Genomic DNA, 14,707 nt, shown 5'->3' with positions numbered 1-14,707 from the left:
CGCAGGGTTCCAACTCTGCGAGGACTGTGGCAAGTTTATGCCGAAGAGTGACCCTCACTCTTTCTAGCTACGGTGCTTTGGGGAGAGCCACCAGAAGGACAAGTGCAGGGTCTGCAAGGGATTTTGCACTGCTAATGGAAGTGGCACTCCGACTGCAGTTTGACCTGGGATCGGCAGAACCCACACTGAGCACTTGCTCATTGGTCCACAATGCTCTGGCACTGATGGTGCACGAGCCGGTGCCGAGGAAGGACCCCTGGCACCACCACAGCTCCATCCATAAGAAGCCTTCTTCTGTCCTGCACCGTTCTCAGTCCCTGGTGCCACAGAAGAAGAAAAGGCCAAATAGGGGTTGCTCTCTCCCTCCAAATACCAAGGGACTTGTGGCATAGAAACACATTCTAAGCCAGACCACCTCAACTCTCCTGCCTTCCAGGGTATTGTTGACTCCTGCCCTGTCCGGGGTACGACTGAATCCGAACGCTCAATGGTCCCAGAATTGCCATGGTGGTCACCTCCAGCTCCTCTTGACACCGGAGGCATTTGAGGCATCCAAGAACCTCATTCGCCTCACAGCGCCGTCCTCCCCGCAGAGGAGAGACAAGTCACCGGTGACTGCGCGGTCCCAGTTCCAATCAAGCAGCAAACCAGCGATGATGGCATGCCGATCCCCATCTCCAGTGCACCTCTCTCCAGCACAGCCACCCACGCAGAGGAGTGCACCAGTCCCCGACCTCTCGGCACAGCTCTCTGGCAGCCCAGAGTACCGCTCCTCTGTGGTCGTCCTACTCAGAGACCTCGGAGTCACAGTTGGAATCCTATTGGTCCAATAAGACCAGGAGGTTCAGATCCTGCCACGACCATTAGCCCTATCTGGCACCGTGGCCTCCATAGTGGCAACCCTCAACCCAGTGGCCCTTTTGGACAACCTGGGTGTATCAGCAGAGCCAGGGACAGATACAAGGCTCAAGGTCCAGGTCTGCATAAGTGTCCTCAGCATCCTTTGTCCCCCTGCAGGCACTGCTGACACCGCTGTTGTTTCCTGCAACTCCAGCACCGACCTCCACTCACCCCCCAACTACAGCACCACTGATAAGCTGCATCCTTGGTGCCAACGTCATTGACGATATCAGCACTGCTGGAATCAACAACTTCGGCATCACCTGCCTCAGCACCGCTGTTTCCGCTTCCGGTGGTCCTGGCTTCGGACCTGGGGGCTCAGCAGTACTACATGCTGCGAGACCCACAGGGTGCTGAAGGGAGTGAGCAAGGCCCACTGCCAGGCCCCTCCTCCTCCTCCTCTCCCGGTGAAGCTGTGGCGGGGACATCGATGGCCCCAGTTCTGGAGAATAACTGGGTCCTCCAACAACTCCTACGTTGTGTTGCCCAGAATCTGGACATACAGGCGGAGTAGATGGTGGAGGAATCCGACCCAGTTGCCAATGTCATTGCACCCTCTGGATCCTCTTGTATCGCCTTACCCTTAATAAAGATGCTAGCAGAGACGACGAAAACCTTATGGCAGACCTCTGTATCTCTGACCCCTATGGCCAAGAGGAATGAGAGGTGGTATTTTGTCCCTTCTAAGGGATATGAACATTTATACATCAACCCGCTCCCCAACTACCCGGTGGCTGATGGAGCCAATCAGTGAGAGCGCCAGGGCTACCAAGGCCCCTCCCCTAAAAATAGGGATGCCAAAAAACGAGGCCTTTTTTTGCAGGAAGGTCTATTCCATTGGGGGACTACAGCTCCGCATTTCGAATCAACAGGCCGTTGTGAGCAGATACTCACACAACACCTGCGCTGCGAAGGCCAAGTTTGCGGAGCTGCTGCTACAGGACTCTTGCACAGAGTTCTCAGCATTAGTGGGGAAGGAAGACTGATCTCCGGAGTGTCCCTACAGGCAGTATTAGACGCCACAGATGCATCCTCCTGTACAGTGGCCACAGGGGTTGCAATGAGAAGGAGTTGCTGGTTGCAGGTCTCTGGTCTGCCCCATGAGGTCCAACACACAATCCAGGACCTCCCCTCTGAGAGCTTGGCCCTTTTTTCCAATAATCGTAGAATCCTAGAATATCAGAGTTGGAAGGGACCTCAGGAGGTTATCTAGTCCAACCCCCTGTTCAGAGCAGGACCAGTCCCCAACTAAATCATCCTAGCCAGGGCTTTGTCAAGCCTGACCTTAAAAACCTCTAAGGAAGGAAATTCCACCACATCCTTACGTAACGCATTCCAGTGCTTCACCACCTTCCTAGTGGAAAAGTTTTTCCTAATATCCAACCTAAACCTCCCTCACTGCAACTTGACACCATTACTCCTTGTTCTGTCATCTGATACCATGCGGCCCAGTCTGATCTATTCTCTTTGGACCCTCTTTCAGGTGTTGACCGCTATCACTCACTTCATTCTTCTCTTCTGCGTACTAACTCCCGTTCCCTCGCCTTTCTCCTAGTCATATGTGGTTCCGCCCCCTCATCATTTTTGTTTGCCCTCTGCTGACCTCTTCTCCATTTCAAATCTTCTTTGTAGCTGTGGGCGCCCAAATGGACGACAGTACTCCAAGAGCGCCAACAAACCGCAGAAAAGCAATCTCACCATGTTAATAGGGGTTGATCACGTCTCAACTCGCTGCAATGGCCCTACTTTCCACCCAAATGCCGTAGCCTTCTTGGCCATACGACACACTAAATGTCACTCTATCCAGCTGACTTGTCCACTGTATCCGTTTCCTTTTTGCAGACTGCTTGCCTGCCATTTGTCCCTATCTGTAGCGTGCATGTGATTTTCTGTCTAGTGCCGACTCTTGTACTTGTCTTGTGACCTATCGATTTCTTTGGCCCATCCTCTAATTGTCTAGTCCCTTCTGATCTCCCTCAGCGTACATCTACCACTCCTCCGTTTTGTGTCTCTGAACCTTGCTGGGGGTGCGAGTCATTGCCATCTCAGATCATTAATGAAGATATTGAACCAAACCGGCCCCAGGACTGACCCTTGGGGCACTCCGCTTGATACCGGCTGCCAACTAGACATGGAGCCATTGATCACTACTTGTTGAGCCTGATGATCTAGCCAGCTTTCTATCCACCTTACAGTCCATTCATCCAGCCCATACTTCTTTAACTTGCTCTCAAGAATAGTGTGGGAGACCTTATTAAAAGCTTTGCTAAAGTCAAGGAATAACACATCACTGCTTTCCCCTCATTCACATAGCCAGTTATCTCCTCATAGAAGGCATTTAGGTTAGTCAGACATGACTTGCCCTTGGTGAATCCATGCTGGCTGTTCCTGATCACTTTCCTTTTCTCCAAGTGCTTCAGAATTGATTCCTTGAGGACCTGCTCCATGATTTTTCCAGGGACTGAGGTGAGGCTGACTGGCCTGTAATTCCCCGGATCCTCCTCCTTCCCTTTTTTAAAGATGGGCACTACATTAGCCTTTTTCCAGTCATCCAGGACCTCCTAGAGGATTCAGGGGCCACCCTCAGATCTTTGGGGCTCTATAGTCCTGCCATTTAATGTAGACATTTCTGGCCACAGACTCCCTCTAGGTTCTACCAAGCTCAGAACTGCCGGAATGCTCCTCATAGGAGGAATAGGAGCAGTAGAAGAAGGGAGCACCCCTCCTCAGGCCAGGGCTCGGGCCAGCCCAAGCCACTGCCCAGCCCCAGACCAGCCTTTTGAGGGTGTGATGGCGGACGGTGCACCAGTGCTGGAACTGGGATCCAACCCTACTTACCTTCTCGTCCCAACTATCCCCTTTGTACTGTGCATGGTCCTATATCACCTTGGACCACTGGGTGCTCCATGCAGTAAAGAGAGGATATTCCATCTAATTCTGTGCCCTCCCACCCTTCCACCCCCTCTAGCTCCCTGTCCCTCTTCAGGGACCCCTCTCATGAGCAACTCCTTATACAGGAGATGTACTCGCTCCTCTCTGTCAGGGCAGTGGAAGAGGTTCCTCAGGAGTAAAGGGGCAAGGGCATCTACCTCCAGTATTTCCTAATACTGAAAGCCAAAGGTGGTCTTAGGTCCACCGTGGACCTGCGAGAACTCAACAAGTTCATCAGAAAACTCAAGTTCCACATAGTCTCTTTGGCCTCCCTTCTCCCCTCATTGGACGCCCTCGACTTGAAGGACACGTACTTTCACATAGCAATAATTCCACCCTACAGAAAATACCTCAGGTTTGTGGTGAACAACAGCCACTATCAGTTTATCGTCCTCCCATTTGGCCTGTCAGTGGCACTTCAGGAGTTCACCAAGTGCATGGTGTTCCTGTACCTTGATGACTATCTGATCAAAGGCTGCTCCAGATCTCAAGTGGAGGCACAGGTCAGCCTCATAAGAAGGACATTCAATGAACTAGGTCTCCTTCTAAATGAGGTGAAATCGATGCTGTCCCCTGTACAGAGGATATAGTTTATAGGGGCAGTGCTAGACTTGATTCAAGCCAGGGCATACCTCCCGAAGACCAGGTTTCGGTCACTGGTCGTCATCATACAGGGCCTCAGGCAGTTCCTCGCCACTACAGCAAAGAATTGCCTGAAGTTTCTAGGGCACATGGCAGCTTGTACCTACATAGTACAGCATGCCAGACTCAGGCTTTGCCCACTTCAGTCATGCCTAGCATCAGTATATCGACCAGTTCGGGATGCTTTGGACTGTATCGTAACCCTGCCTCGTCTGATACTAGACTCCCACCTCTGGTGGCTCAACTCTCTGGTAGTAAGTGCAGAGGTCCCCTTTACCAGCCCCTAGCCATCCTTCTCATTAGTGACAGATGTTTCAGCTTTGGAATGGGAGGCACATTTGGGAGACCCCAGGACACAAGGCCTCTGGACTTTGCTCTGCATATCAGTGTCAGAAAACTGAGAGCGGTGCGCCTGGCATGCCAGACTTTCACATCTCCCTGATATATGGACTCTGAATCAGTATTCACAGACAACACCATGGCAATGTTCTATATCAACAAACGGGGGGGTACAGGCTCCTCTCCGTGCCAGGAAGCCCTCAAGCAGTGGGACTTCCATGTAGAGCTCTCGATACACCTGCAGGCATCATACCTCCCTGGTACGGAATGAGCTGGCAGACCGTCTCAGCAGGTCTTTTCACGGCCACGAGTGGTTCCTCTGGCTGGACATAGTGAGCTCAATCTTCCAACACTGGGGCTTTTCCCAAATAAACCTGTTTGCCATGCAACGCAACAGGAAGTGTCAACTATTCTGCTCCTTCCTGAGTCACATCCAGGCTCCATTGTGGATGCATTCCTACTTCCGTGGGGAGGCTGCCTTCTATACACGTTCCCAGCAGTTCCTCTCATTCACAGCTCCTCAAGATCTGCAGGGAATAAGCCTTGGTGATCACAGAATGTCAGGGACCTCAGGAGATCATCTAGTCCAACCCCCTCCTCAAAGCAGGACAAATTCTCAGACAGTTTTTTTTAACTGCAGTTCCCTAAATGGCCCCCTCAAGGATTGAACTTACAACCCTGGGTTTAGCAGGCCGATACTCAAACCACTGAGCAATCCCTCCCCCAAATTGCTCCAGCCTGGCCATGCCGGCACTGGTACACGTCGCTCCTGGAAATGTCCGTGGCAACTCCAGTTACACTACCATTCGTCCCGGACCTAATAATGCAGGATCATGGCCGCCTTTGATATCTGAACCTTGAGTCGCTCCATCTCACAGTATGGAAGCTCCATGGCTGAAAGTTGTGGAGCTGTCCTGCTCTGATCAAGTCAGACAAGTTCTATTTGCCCTTCCAAAAGGGTACCATACCTTGCCAAGTGGAAGAGATTCTCAGTCTGGTTGGAGCAGCATCTTCAGTCTCTGACACTTGCCTCAGTGCCATTTATACTAGACTGCCTCCTCCATCTTAAGCAACAGGGTCTGTCCATGTTATCAGTAGGGTTCACTTGGTCGCCATCTCCGCCTTCCATCCAGGTGCAGAAGGCTGCTCAGTCTTCGCGAATCCAGTGGTCAGCTATTTCCTTAAAGATCTAAACAGACTATACCCACAAGAATGACAGCCTATCCCAGCTTGGACCTCAACCTGGTCCTTTCCAGATTTACGAGACCACCATTTGAGCCATTGACGACATGCTCCCTGCTTTGTCTCTCATGCGTGGTGGTGTTTCTAGTGGTGATAACCTCAGCTAGGAGAGTGTCAGAGCTCAGGACCCTTACATCAGAGCCCCCTTACACAGTATTCCATAGGGACAAGGTTCAGCTCAAACCTCATCTGGTTTTTCTCCCAAAGGTTGTCTCCCAGTTTCACATCAACCAGGACATCTTCCTCCCTGTTTTCTACCCTAAGCCACATTCAAGTGGCAGGGAGCAGAGGCTTCACTCATTGGATGTCCACAGAGCGTTAGTCTTCTATATTGAGAGAACGAAGCTGTTCTGAAAGTCCATCCAGTTATTCGTGGTGGTGGCAGACAGAATGAAAAGTCTTCCTGTCTCATTGCAATGAATCTCATCGTGGATCATGTCATGCATTCGGGAGTGGTACGACTTGGTGAAGGTGCCCACTCCGTCTATCACCATGCACTCCACCAGGACTCAAGCCTCCTCAGAGGCATTCCTGGTGTGGGTTCCTACCAGGAAATCTGCAGGGCAGCAATGTGGTCCTCTGTACACACTTCTGCCACACACTATGTGATCACTCAGCAGGCCAGAGATGATGTGGCCTTCGGACAAGCAGTGCTCCAATTATTGGATAATGCCGACCCCACCTCCAGAACTTTAGGCTTATGAGTCACCTAATTGGAAGGGGCATGAACAAGCACTTGAAGAAGATAAAACTGTTACTCACCTTCTCGTAGCTGTTGTTCTTCGAGATGTGTTTTTCATATCCATTCCAATATGTGGCCTCCTACCTCTCTGTCAGACCAGCCGACAAGAAGGAATTAAGGGGATGGCAGGTTGGCAGGGCTCTGTATTAGGCACCATGAAGGCGCGACTCCAGGGGACGCCCATGCCCGACCCTACGGATGCTGCTAAGGGAAAAATCTTCTAGCTGGCGTGCATGCAGCGCGTGCACACTTGATTGAAATGGACATGAACAGCACATCTTGAAGAACAACAGTTATGAGAAGGTGAGTAACCATTTTTTTCCTGCCCTCTCCTCTTGTTGTCTCAAATCCTGTCTATCCTCATATAGAAGAATGAGGCTTATTTCTCCGGGTGTAGATTTTTAATCAGCTGTTGACCTCAAAGCCCTGTATACCAACATAATTCCTTTCAGAAGTCAGACACCAAAGCCATGGTGTTTCAGAAACAAGGGAAGTCTAGCAGCAACTTTCTTCCTTTCCCTCATCCCTCCATGTGGTGGGATGGGCAGGACCACCTCTTTCCAGTCTAGTGTTCCTATTATTCTATAGTTCCACTTGCGTCTTTGTGGGAGACTGCCTTTACTTAAACCGTTGGTTTTCAAAATACAAATGGATGCCTGTGATTCTTCCTTGCTCGTCCTTTTCCTTGCCTTCAGAGCTGGGCAGGTGAGCAGCAGCTGTTGACTGAGAGCCCTGCTCTGAAGGCAGTGCGGGCACTCTTCTGTAGCGCAGAAGTAGGGGTGGCAAGATATGGTATTGCCACACTTACTTCTCCACTGCTGGCGGTCCTCTGCCTTCAGAGCTGGGCGGCACAGAAGTAAGGATGGCATGGTATGGTATTGCGATAGTAACTGTATCCACCCCACCCCACCCCACCTCTCTCCTGGCAATGGAACTATTTGGGAACTTGGAATATAATATCCTTCCCTCCCCCCATGACAGGGCACATGTGGCGTCTCCCCTGTTGCTGTGGGATGTGGGGGTGTGGAAGCACTTCTGATCTTGGGGACATGCTTGGCCCTGTCAGGAGGAGGCAGCAGCTCCAGGCTTTGTAATGCTTTCCCGAGTCATTAGTGTCTCCAGCGCTGTGGCATGACTGGGCTAAAGCACTGCCCCCCAACCCCACTTGCTCAGCAGTAGATATCCAGTGACATGGTGGTTTCTGCTGCCGAGAGGTGGCTGGGGTGGGACCTGTGGCCCAGGCCCCTTTTTTGTGAGATTAGGGGGAGTGGGAGTTTGGTGTCTGAAAATCCCAGCCTGAGGGAGGTCTGATACACCTCCCTCATCCTCTCAGTAGACTCCTGGCTGGCATCCTAAGGTTGAGAATGACAGGGTCTAGTCAAATGTATGATATCAAGGAGGATCCATCCTGGGGCATTTGTCCCCCCGCACGCCTTTGCACATCTCTCACCACACATTACAAACCTCTCTCCCCTTTATGCTAGTTGAGAAAATAAAATTCTCCTGTTTTCTGTAAAAATACTGGTTTTTTTTAGAAGTGGGGGGCAGAGATGGGAGATAACTCTCCAAAATGGAGTGTGCAGCTAAGTTTCCTCTAAGCTGCATGTCCGTGCGGCAGGTCTATCAATCGCCATGCAGGCAGGGAGAGGCACCTCTCCTCCGGCCCCAGGCTGCTGCAGTGAGAGAGGCCTGGGGGAGTTCCTCTCTCCCTGGGGCAGCCTGTCCCCCCAATCTCTGATCCTCGGCCCCACCCGAGAGCCCACACCCCCATCCAGAGCCCTCACTCTGCACCCCAACCCTCTGCCCCAGCCCTGAGCCCCCTCCCGCACCCTCATCCCCAGCCCCACCCAAGATCCCTTACTCCCCCACTGCACCCTAACCCTCTGTCCCAGCCCTGAGCTCCTACACTCTGAACTCCTCGGCTCCACCCCTGCCACACATCTCCTCCATATTGGTGCACATAACAAAATTCATTCCACACACGGATATAAAAAATTGGAGAGAACATTGTTGTGCAGGAAAAATAGTTAGACCAATGAGCCATGACCTTTTCCAGTGTCTGGGTCTTTGTCACGAGGAGGAGCTATTTCATAGAGCTTCAGTCTTTTCCTTTTATTCAACAAACTCATAAAAAGAAGGGGAAATATTATTGACCCTTAAAATAAGAACATAAGAATGGCCATACTGGGTAGGACTAATGGACCATATATCCCAGTATCCTGTCGTCCGGCAGTGGTCAATGCTTCAAAGGGAAGGAATAGAGCAGTACAGTCTTCAGTGATCCATCCCTTGTTGTCCAGTCCAAGCATTTGGCAGTGAGGCTCAGGGTCTCCCAGAGCATCGAGTTGCATCCCTGACCATCTTGGCTAATAGCCATTGGTGGACCCATCCTCCATGAATTTAGCTAATTCTTATCTGATTCACATAAAGGTCATCACCTTCAATTCATTCAAATCAGCATCTCCAAAGGTGTATTTTGATACTTTGTGTCTCTTGAGGGTGAAGGTTACTTCTACTCCATCCTGAAGGGGGATGACACATGATCTTCAGAGCTCTCGAGTGGCTTCTCGTGTGTTCCACAAAGCCTTTGAAACAACCTTCCTTTTAGGTGTTTCTTTCTTTATAAGGGCCCTTTTCTGTGCCCCATTTCTGAAATGCTAAGTCTCTGTGTGGCTCCTGAGAAGAGATTCCTCAAGATCTTGAATTTCTTCAGTCAGGTCTTCAACAGCTTGTTGCATCTTAGAATTCAGAATTAGCATTGCATGCTATAGGGTCTGATCTGTCTTCAAAATGGTGTATAGATTGTACTACCTTGTCTAGAGAACCTCTTTCCCAGCGATTCTGGTGTACATTCAGGATGGCTTTGTTCAGGATCTTTTCTATATGCCTTTAGGGCTCTGGGGTCTGCCATTAGTACCTGGAGGAAATCTGTATGAGGGCTTATTCTTAAGTGACCAGATTTTGCCAAGAGATATCCTCTTAGGTCCAAGTCAAGTCTCCGGTTCCTCCCTGTAGCCTTAACTTGGTTTTAAGATCCGTTTTGCTCTAACCCATATGAATCCCTCTATTAGTTCCTCTTATTCTGACATGGAAGCTAGCCATCTTAGTGATCATCTCTTTGACCCTAAGAATTAGAAAGCTTGTGGCTTTCTTTTGTAATCTTCCATTCATGATTTTTCGTAAGAAAAAGATAGTCCTTTTGTACCTGCCAGTCTGTCCTTCTAATGTAGTTTAATTCTTCCACCTTAATCAGGACATTTATCTCTCAAATTTCTGTCCTCCTTCCTCATCACAGTAATTCTGTTGCTTTTCATTAACAACAGGAGAGATCGTCAGAGTTTACTTTTGTTGTGCTCAGGAGTTCCAGAAGTATCAAGCTTTGGGTTCTTTTTGAGGGCCCTCATAAGGGGAAGGATTTGTCCTGTCTCTCTGGATCCACTTGTGTATCCAGTATGCTTACTGTTATGCTGATTCCAACGTAGAGGAGATCAACCAAACTTTGATTCTGTTAGAAATACAAATACCTGATTGGCCTGGTTATCACCACCATGCTTTAATTCAGTTCAATTTTTTTAAATCAATGGACTAACAGGGCACTATACTTCTTAGGAAAGGAAAAAGTTTAACTATTTTTAAATTTATCACCATCCAGAGGTTTATACAGTATGTCTAGTACATTAACTGTGTTGTTTCTAGAGTTGTTAATCTTGAGATTTGCTAAATAAACGCAACACATTTATTATTTGCAAAAACAAGGTTTCACTATAATTTAACAAACAGGAAAGATATAATTACTGGTAATTGCTGCCTTTTAAAAAGTAGTAAACCTTACATTTGTAGTGCTTGAGGGAATACAGTGCACCAACTTCAGCCATATAAAACCATTAAAGAACCAGTTAACTAATAAATAAATCTTAGCCCTAACAAGTAAAAATAAGTCTGGTAAGGATTTGCACTGTCTTCAGGGGAAAGTACTTGCACATGGTGTTGCCTTCTCTATAGAGCCCTACCAAATGCATGGTCCATTTTGTTCAATTACATGGTTATACGGTTTTAAAAATCATAAATATCATTATTTCGGCTATTTAAATCTGAAATTTCACAATGTTGTAATTGTAGGGGTCCTGACCAAAAAAGGAGTTTTGGGGGGGGGGTGTCACAAGGTTATTGTAGGAGGGAGTTACGGTACTGCTACTGCAGTGATCCCCAAGCTTTTTGTCTGGCAGGCGCCAGATGAAGGACCATGGCGGCGGTGGAGCATCCGCTGAAATGCCGCCAAATGTCTGTGGCATTTGGGCAGCGACACCTCTCGACGCCGCTTGTCAGCGGAAAGCGGTGTCGAGAGGCGTCGCCGCCGAAATGCCGAGCAATTTGGTGACATTTCAGCGGATGCTCCACTGCCGGCCAGGATGCGGGCGCATTCCGCATTGGGGACCCCATGCTACTGTTACTTCTGTGCTGCTGCTGGCGTTGGCACTGCCTTCAGACCTGGGCAGCTGGAAAGTGGCAGCTGCTGGCTGAGATCCCAGCTCTGAAGGCAGAGCCGCTGCCAACAGCAGCGCAGAAGTAAGGCTGGCATGGTATAGTATTGCCTCCCTTACTTCTGCGCTGTTGCCTGCAGAACTGGGCTCTCAGTAAGCAGCTGCCACTCTCTGGCTGCCCAGCTCTGAAGGCAGTGCAGAAGTAAGGGTGGCAATACCACAATGCCCCTAAAATAATTTGTGACCCCCTCCCTGCAATTCCCTTTTTGGTCAGGACCCCCAATTTGAGAAAAGCTGGTCTTCTCCGTGAAATCTGTATAATATAGGGTAAAGACACACAAAAGACTGTTTTTCAAGACCATTAATCTGATAGGGCCCTGCTTACCTATATTGTCATAGTATATGTAGTATCTGATACGTGTGTTGAAAACTTGGTACAACATACCCAAATGGAGGAAATAAAAATGAATAACTGAAAGAAACTGGTAAACCGGCCCATCAGGAAAGATGCTGTTGGAAGGAGATAACTTACAGTATTGTCTGCTGTTGCAGGGAAATGGCCAACATATGATACCAAAACTTAAAAGGTGTCAAATACTATGTAAGCACTGAAAAACTTCCAATTTGATATTGGGGGTGTTTTTCCTTCCATGAGTGAATCCATGAAATCTGAATGATGCTTCAGTTACAAATCATTTTTTTAAAACTTAAATCTCTTAATTCACAAACAGATATTGTGACTAAACCTGAAGTCTATAAGCTGGATGAGGGTTAATGATCTATTTGCTTTGTCTCAGTGTTTGCTGAGAAATAAATATTTTTGTTTATTACTAAGAGATACACAATGTACTTATTTCTTTTGGTCTGTCTTCTGAACATTATTTTCTAGAATTTCCCAGAAAAGGATCTACTGCACTGTCCTTCTAAAGATGTGATTGAAGCTCATTTCATGGCTTGTGTAAAGGAAGCAGATGCCTTAAAGCACAAAAGTCAAGTCATCAATGAGATGCAGAAAAAGGATCATAAACAGCTCTGGATGGGGTTACAGAATGGTAAATACAACATGTCAAATTAAAGAAATTTCAATTTATTAGGATGTTAGAAAAGTTTTTCTTCAAAATCTGAATTATTGTAGCAGAGTAATATAAAATGCCGTTTTCCACACTGTAGTCTAATCAAAGGGCTAAGCAATTTAGTGGAGAATCAACTGTTTTTCACCTCAGGTAGCTTGAGATCTTCTGAGAAATAAACTGGATTGTGACTCAGTTCACACAGAACCACATCATATTTAATATAGTTTGATGCAACTGCTTGTCTGAACTTGAGAGACACTCGGGTCTTAATTAGTATTGAGTATGAATTATCTCTAACCCTAAAAAAAAGTGGTTCTTCTGGTTTATGGTTTCAGATCATTGGTGGGGCAACAAGGCTAAACTTTCATTACAATTTCTGGCATATGAATAATCTTGCCCGTTCTCCCACCCCAAATATAAATTGGGAAATGTTGTTGATCTGCCAGCAAAGCACCTTTATAACTGCATTTCTTACAGGATGTAGATATTTCACTAACTGCTGGCTAGATTAATAGAACAGATTACAGTATTTGTGTGAAAAGCACAGGAGTACTTGTGGCACCTTAGAGACTAACAAATTTATTTGAGCATAAGCTTTCGTGGGCTACAGCCCACTTCATCGGATGCATAAACTGGAACATACAGCAAGAAGATATTTATACATACAGAAAACTTGAAAGGGTGGAAGTAGCCATACCATCTGTAAGAGGCCAATCAATTGAGATTAGCTATCATCAGCAGGAGAAAAAAAACTTTTGAAGTGATAATCAAGATGACCCATAGAAGGTGTGAAGATACTTAACATGGGGAAATAGATTCAATTAGTGTAATGGCCCAACCATTCCCAGTCTCTGTTCAAACCTAAGTTAATTGTATCTAATTTGCATATTAACGTGTGTGGTAAATGCTTCAAAATATATTTTCATATCTTTATCTGGCTGATTTCTAGAAGATGCCATTGGTTAATATTGGTTAATCTTATACAAGATATAAACCATTACTCCTGGGGGAATTCTGCACCAAAACATTAAAAACTGTGTAAACAGTATTTTAAAATTCTGCAAAATTCTGCATATTTTATTTTTCAAAATGACACTATATAATCACACCAGTTTCAATTATTTGAGTAAACTTATTTCAAAATACCTGTCAGCAACTATGTCTGTAACAATACAGAAATACACAAAAATTCCCCGAGGAATAGAGAGTTAAAGAAACCCCTGTTTCTCTGCCCCGTGCCCCTCAGAGCCCAGCAGGGAAGTGACAGACGCCTGTACCCCTAACCCCCAGAGCCCAGCCATGGGGTGCCCCCAGACCAGACATCTGCACCCCCAATCCCTCAAAGCCCATCTGTGGGGCCCATCTCAGCCCAGACACTTGCACACCCCTTCCCACCAGAGACCATCCGCAGGATCTACCGCAGCCCAGACATCCACACCCCTCACTCCCCCAGAGCCCAGTCATGGCGCCCCCCTCACCCTCCCAGCACCCAGCTGTGGGGCCTCCTCTAGCCAAGATACTGGCATCCCCTAACCCCACCAGCCCAGACACTCGCACACATCCCCTACCCCCCAGAGCCCAGCCATGGGACCCCCCAGACCCCAGCTGCAGAGCCCCCCTGCCCTGCCCAGATACTTGTACCCTCTTCTTCCCTATATGAGACACCCATACCTCTACCCCGAGAACCCAAGGATCCAGAGGGAGAAACAGCCTGATGCTGGGTCTTGGGTTTGTATGGCATTTCCTGCATGCAGCCTCCTTCCTTCAGGGTGTGCTGAGAACTGTAGCGGCCTGGAAACACCCCACCCTCCCCGCAGTGTCTTCTATTTGGGAGCTGGGCTCCTCTGAGTCCAGCAGCCCCTAGTGGTGGCCAGCAGCTCTGCAGCCCATTTCCGTGGGAGAAAAAGAAAATTCTGCATGTACTACATTAACTTCTGTGCAAATTCTGCATGTGCAGTGGTGCAGAATTCCCCCAGCAGTAAAACCGTTCAAATACGTACATTTAATTAATTTAATGTATAAAACATTATACATTACATATGGATATGTAAGGCATGCCAAAATGCGTATTGAGAAACACAAGGAAAACTCTTGAATGTAAACCAAGTACAGTGAAAGCTCTTTTATCTGGCGCTTCACCAGCTAGCAAACTCTATAAACCGGCATTTTCTGATCTGCACTGAAAGACTGGTTTATAATGTGGTTGGTGCAGGGCTGGCGGAGTCTGGGGTGTGGGAGGAGCTGCGGGGTGTATTCTGGGGGGGGGAGTTTGGGTCCTAGAGAGGGTAAGGGGTTGGGGCACAGGAGGGGCTCAGGGTGGCAGATTGGAGGGGCGGGGGGCAGGCTCACTTCTGGCA

The 14,707-nt window shown here is 48.1% G+C and overlaps 1 protein-coding gene across 9 annotated transcripts in view; it reads left to right on the top strand.

Moving 5' to 3' along the window:
• ATG5 (autophagy related 5) overlaps window positions 1–14,707 on the top strand; it is a 138,845-nt gene that overhangs the window by 35,582 nt on the left and 88,556 nt on the right. For all 9 annotated transcript variants that reach the window (XR_012655521.1, XM_075063865.1, XM_075063864.1 and 6 more), the window contains exon 5: window positions 12,167–12,329. Coding sequence is in view for 8 of the 9 variants with exons in the window: in XM_075063865.1 (XP_074919966.1) it covers window positions 12,167–12,329 (163 nt within the window). In the remaining variant the exon portion in view is untranslated. The remainder of the gene's footprint in view (window positions 1–12,166; window positions 12,330–14,707) is intronic.

The sequence above is a fragment of the Chelonoidis abingdonii genome, chromosome 3 (genome assembly GCF_003597395.2).
Source record: "Chelonoidis abingdonii isolate Lonesome George chromosome 3, CheloAbing_2.0, whole genome shotgun sequence".
Classification (NCBI taxonomy): Eukaryota; Metazoa; Chordata; order Testudines; family Testudinidae; genus Chelonoidis; species Chelonoidis abingdonii.
Note: the sequence above shows the minus strand (reverse complement) of the source record. Positions and strands in the feature narration are given on the sequence as shown.